Below are 5,261 nucleotides of genomic sequence, written 5' to 3' on the forward strand. Positions count from 1 at the left end.
ATTTTTGATCAAATATTGCCTAATAATAATGTGCTTACAGACTCACCAAATTATGCCATTTATGAAAAGCACCTGATGTTGAAGAACCAACAAGAGTATGAAAAAAAAAATCTCTGTCAAACCAATTATCAGTCTAACTCTAGTTACATTTACCAAGTCTACTCACTTGAAATGCATGTCACTACTGAGTCATTAAGGCCTTATATCTTGGTAGCTCAACCATTTAGATTAATGGATGGTTTTTCCAAACTGTTCGCACAAACAATAAACCAACATTACAGCCAGTGATACTCATTAATTATTTATTGTGCCTATCATGGAGCAATGAAGAAAGCTGACAATACTGAATTAAACTGAAAGCTCTTAATCGCGACTAAAACTTTTTAAATATAATGTATGGACAAAAAAATGACCATTTGGATGGAGCAATGTTGTGGAAATATTTTTAGCTGTCACATTTTAGTTTCTTTGAGGTCTGTTGTACAAGAAAGGCAACATAGAGGAAGAGAGAGACTGAAAGATGCTGGACATGTGACACAGAACTTCCCTCTGTAGCACACGCACCCAAAATAAAAGTCACACCAAAAGTGCTTTTTGATCTACAAAAATAAACACACATTTCCAGCAGCAGCCATCGGGCACCTTCATTAAGTGCATAATGGGATGTAAATGTGTTTTTGATTGTACTAATCATCTCAAAGCTGAGGTTTGGTTTTGATATTAATAGTGTTCCCATGATGACTCAGCATCTTTAACTAATTAACTTTAGTTTCCTTGTAGCTTCTTCATGATCTGGCTGTTGGGTGGCGCTGTGGTGAAAAGTGTGCCCACAAAAACATGCGTCCCCCACATTACGTGCCGAATCACTTTACAACAGCCCAGGTCCTCGATCTGAAAACCTAAATGGCGATACCTTTCATCCGTTTCAAAGAGCGTGTTGTTTGTGTATGAACCGAAGAACTGAGGAGAGAGAAATGCAATACAAATACAGAGAGATTAAGAAAAGTTTTCAGATTGCATCAAAAGTTTAGTAGACATTTATAAGACTTACTGCAAGTCCAGATGATGGGTCTATGAAATCAGCCCAGAATCCTTCTGTTCGGAGAGCATGACATATCTCCTTTGCACCTTCAACAAACTGCATACAACACAATTATCAACTCTCACCATTCATTCACCATTCATCTGTAATGAATAGCTTTAACCATGGAGCTTCCATTCAGTTTTGCTTACACTGTTTTGGCACATGCTTAGTTATAAATCTTTCCTCTGAATGCAGCGGCTCACAAACAAACAGCAGCATGAGAATAATACAGTGCCTGCAGCATTCCTACAGCATGGCTCCACGCCAATTAGACAGGAACTCCACAGTGATGTGAAGCAGACAGTAAATAACACAGAGCGCTGAAGGCACTGCTGAGTCACAAAGTTCTCCCTCTCGTACGCACGCATTCTGAAGGAGTTTTATTGTACTAAAGCTACATAACTTTGCCCAAGGACAATGCAAAGCCATAGGCAAGGGCTAAAATATGATTAATTAATCAGGAGCTACATTGATACTAAGTGACAGCAGCTTCAGTTTGGCATGGTGTGTACAGAAATAATATAATATTTTATATTATACATAATGTTTATAATAATATTATTATATTATAGAATCAAAACAGATTAAAGCAACTAGATCAACTCACTTTAGCAAGCAGCTCTTCTCTCTCCTGGTCCACTTGCTCAGTCCAGGCCGTCATGTCGTTCTGTGTTCTCTGAGTCACAGTGACCACCATCATGCCAGTCGACGGGACCTCGGGGAACATGGACTCAAAATCTGAATTAGATTATGAACAGGGAACGCACACATTAATGAATATAAAAAGAAAAATATATGTACAGCAATTACATACTATAACATTTTTACATTTTGGAATAAAGAACAACCACACCATTCAGTGCCTAAAATACAGATGGAAATGCTACCCTCTTGTGGCCACATTTTACATTGACCCATTACAAATGAGCTCACCCCTACTGCAAATAACCTCAGTCCATGTTAAATCTGATCAACTCAAATACTCTAAAACAGCAACATACAGACCTTTCTTTAACAATTCAGGGCAAGACTGAATGGCACACTCCACACTGGAATGATCGAAAAAGTGCTCTGCTTTATCCACGTTCTGTTCTGTGGATGCTTTATCACTTTCCTAAAAAACATATAGAGAAACAGAGAAACGTTTGGGGTTAGTATGATCTTTTTTTTAAAGAAATGAATACTATAATAATATTTTCTTCAGCAAGAATGCATTAAATTAATAAAAGTGACACTTTTACATTATTACAAAAATTTCAAATAAATGCTGTTCTTTTTATTCTTTTGCGGTTTTGTTATATTTATTAAAGAGACCTGAAAAACACCACTACGTCACATGATATTTTACATTTTAGTACAAATATTATGAGCTTACATTTATTATGAGATAACACTTATGAGCAAGCAAGAGCAAAAATAAATAGATAAATAAATAAGTAACTTAATTAATGATTGTAGTCTTTACTTTTGTTTTTCAAATTCATGTTGTTAAAGGCAGGGTATGTGATTTTTCAAAAACACTTTAGAAAACTGATTCGGGCCGAATAGCAAAACAAACTTGTAGTCAATCAGCAATAAGGGGCGTGTCTACTTGTCTCGTGATGTGGAGGAGAGAGCTTTCAGTGCATGGGACAGACATTAGCCGAGCCGAGCGCAAGAGAGATAGAGATGGCGGATAAAAAACAAAAGAGGAAAACGTCTGCGGAACGATAAGGCAAGAAGTAGGACACGTGTAAATATCGGATCAGATTATGATCTTAAAGCATTAATGGCTTCACAACCAAAAATAAAGTTATTATTTTACTACTTATTTATTTATTCTGTCATTTAAAATGGTTCTGAAAGCATCATACATGAAGCTCATTGATTAACTGGGCCAGGATGAAGTCGTGCCTCTCACTGCTGGACTGAGCAGTGAGCACGTCTGGCATCACGCTGTAGATTGGGGTAGTCCTCTGCTCCGCTGGACCCTCCAAGTGACAGTCAAAACCCACATTTCCCGGCAACTGGAAACGCTTATCCTGAGGTCCGAATGGGCCCATGGTCTCGTCTGGCCACACTGTCCTTTGTGCTATTCACAGAAATATCAAACACAGATCATTAGAAAACACCTTGTAAAAACACAATCAGCTAGAAATACAAGAGCAAATGTTATTATTAGCCCGTGTGTCAAATATCCTGTAATCAAATCTATTTTGTAAAGGTATTGCTATGAACTATTTTACTGGAAGCTAACAGTTGATTTAGTCTTCTACAGAGGAATACACTCATTTACCAGTGTCAGGGGTTGTGTTGTTCAGGTGTGGCTCATCTGAGCCGGACGCCCCAGAGAAAGTCCTGGCTCCAACAACACGATGAACTAGAATGTGAAGCCCAGGCAGGTACGTCACCAGCCGAGCTCTGCAGCAGAGCACCTGACAAAACAGCGAGCAGTTATACATAGTGCTTATAAAGTGGATGTAAACATGAAAAATGCAAAAGATGTAAACAAGAATCTTTTTCATATATGATGTTAGATTGTGTTGCATTTACTTAGATCCACTTTGCATAAGACAAAGCAATTACAGTACAACTGGGATTTACAGTACACTTACACTGGTCATCCTGTTGGGCTTCTCTTGTTTACAGTTCACCTGGGTGGGAAAAAGTAGTCACACGACTATACTTATTGAAATAAAGAAAAACACTGCTATTTACACAACAAATGCAGATGTTTATTAGGTACCTGATAAAACATGGATGATAGCAAAAATGTGTTGAGCCCAGTAAAGCTCTAAAGAAACTCCAAGACATTTCCTTTTATTGCGGAGGACTAAACAATTACGACATGATTGTTAGAAACATGCAAGGTGTAATAAAGCAGCTTCTGTCTGTTGTTTTAACCAAAAGAAGCATAAAGGTCATAAAGGGACAATAAAGCATTAAAGGTATACTAAAAATAAATATAACTACTATACAAAACTAAACCATCTGTCTAAAAATGAAACACATGTAACAGCAGATGAAATATAAGTAAGCAGCCTACATGAAAAAATACTATAGTAATTTATAGTAAATACTATAGTGTTTTTGAACCATACTATAGTAAAGTACTTGAATTAATTTGTTGTAGTATAATAAAGCAGCTTCTGTCTGTTGTTTTAACCAAAAGAAGCATAAAGGTCATAAAGGGACAATAAAGCATTAAAGGTATACTAAAAATAAATATAACTACTATACAAAAGTAAACCATCTGTCTAAAAATGAAACATGTAACAGCAGATGAAATATAAGTAAGCAGCCCACATGAAAAAATACTATAGTAATTTATAGTAAATACTATAGTGTTTTTGAACCATACTATAGTAAAGTACTTGAATTAATTTGTTGTGGTAATTCTATAGTTGCTGTGGTAATATAACAGCTATAGTAATATAAACAAATTACTTTACCCAATACTGTACTGTTTATATTTTATATTATACTACAATACACTACAGTTTACTGTACTAAAAACTAAAGTATACTACAGTATTGATCAGTTCACTATAGTTAATACTACAGTATGCTGTAGCATTCATTAAAAAGTGTTGTAAATACTACAATATATACAGTAAAATACACTTTACTATAGTATGGTTCAAAAACACTACAGTATTTACTATAAATTACTACAGTATTTTTTCATGTGGGAGTTAATGACACATTTCTTAATATTTATGCATGTCTCATTAGCCCAGTGGCTAAACTAAGTTGAGCTTACATTTAATAATCACTCGAAAAATGCTGAAAATCTGCTGTGTTTCGTATTATTTGGTACGTTACTCTATTTGCGTCAGTAACGATATTCAAATGTAACCAATTTATTTGTGCTTACCTGAATTTTGTGAGATTGATGTTAGCTGTTAGCTTGCTAAAAGCTAGTCTTGTTTAACCGTTTGATAACGTAACAACGGCAGCGTGTAAAGGACAAACACAAGAACAACCGTGAAATTCCTTTCAGATACACTAGGTGTCAGCAGAACATAGAAAACATTTCTTGGGACTCAAGACTTGGGTTCCATACAAGCATTTAACAAACAGCTATGCACTCTCTTTAATCATATATCTCTCTTTAATCATATATAAGCAAACACACACACACACACACATATATATATATATATATATATGTGATATGTACCAAAATTTAAAACAG

The 5,261-nt window shown here is 35.5% G+C and overlaps 1 protein-coding gene across 2 annotated transcripts; it reads right to left on the bottom strand.

Moving 5' to 3' along the window:
- LOC107725215 (methylmalonic aciduria and homocystinuria type D protein, mitochondrial-like) lies at window positions 1-5,032 on the bottom strand. 2 transcript variants are annotated; one of them, XM_016534402.1, is made up of 9 exons: window positions 4,941-5,032; window positions 3,679-3,717; window positions 3,360-3,498; window positions 2,989-3,155; window positions 2,938-2,952; window positions 2,090-2,198; window positions 1,692-1,822; window positions 1,052-1,138; window positions 1-960 (listed from the first exon to the last, which is right to left on the bottom strand). In XM_016534402.1, the coding sequence occupies exons 2-9, from the start codon at window positions 3,685-3,687 to the stop codon at window positions 766-768; spliced, it is 852 nt and encodes a 283-aa protein (XP_016389888.1). In that variant the 5' UTR covers window positions 3,688-3,717; window positions 4,941-5,032; the 3' UTR covers window positions 1-765. The 2 variants fall into 2 exon arrangements, with proteins under 2 accessions (XP_016389888.1, XP_016389887.1); XM_016534401.1 differs by having other exon boundaries at window positions 2-960; window positions 2,938-3,155.
- Between the last annotated feature and the right edge of the window lie 229 nt (window positions 5,033-5,261).

This window comes from Sinocyclocheilus rhinocerous, unplaced genomic scaffold (genome assembly GCF_001515625.1).
Source record: "Sinocyclocheilus rhinocerous isolate Xijiao unplaced genomic scaffold, SAMN03320098_v1.1 scaffold3807, whole genome shotgun sequence".
In the NCBI taxonomy this organism is placed as follows: domain Eukaryota; kingdom Metazoa; phylum Chordata; class Actinopteri; order Cypriniformes; family Cyprinidae; genus Sinocyclocheilus; species Sinocyclocheilus rhinocerous.

Bases quoted from the DNA above. Each gene is read 5' to 3' on its own strand.
- LOC107725215 (XM_016534401.1), bottom strand. The intron at 2,199-2,937 runs GTATGATGCTTT...TATGTTTTTTAG, and splicing joins AGTTAATCAATGAGCTTCAT to GAAAGTGATAAAGCATCCAC. The intron at 1,139-1,691 runs GTGAGTTGATCT...TGTTGTATGCAG, and splicing joins GAGAAGAGCTGCTTGCTAAA to TTTGTTGAAGGTGCAAAGGA.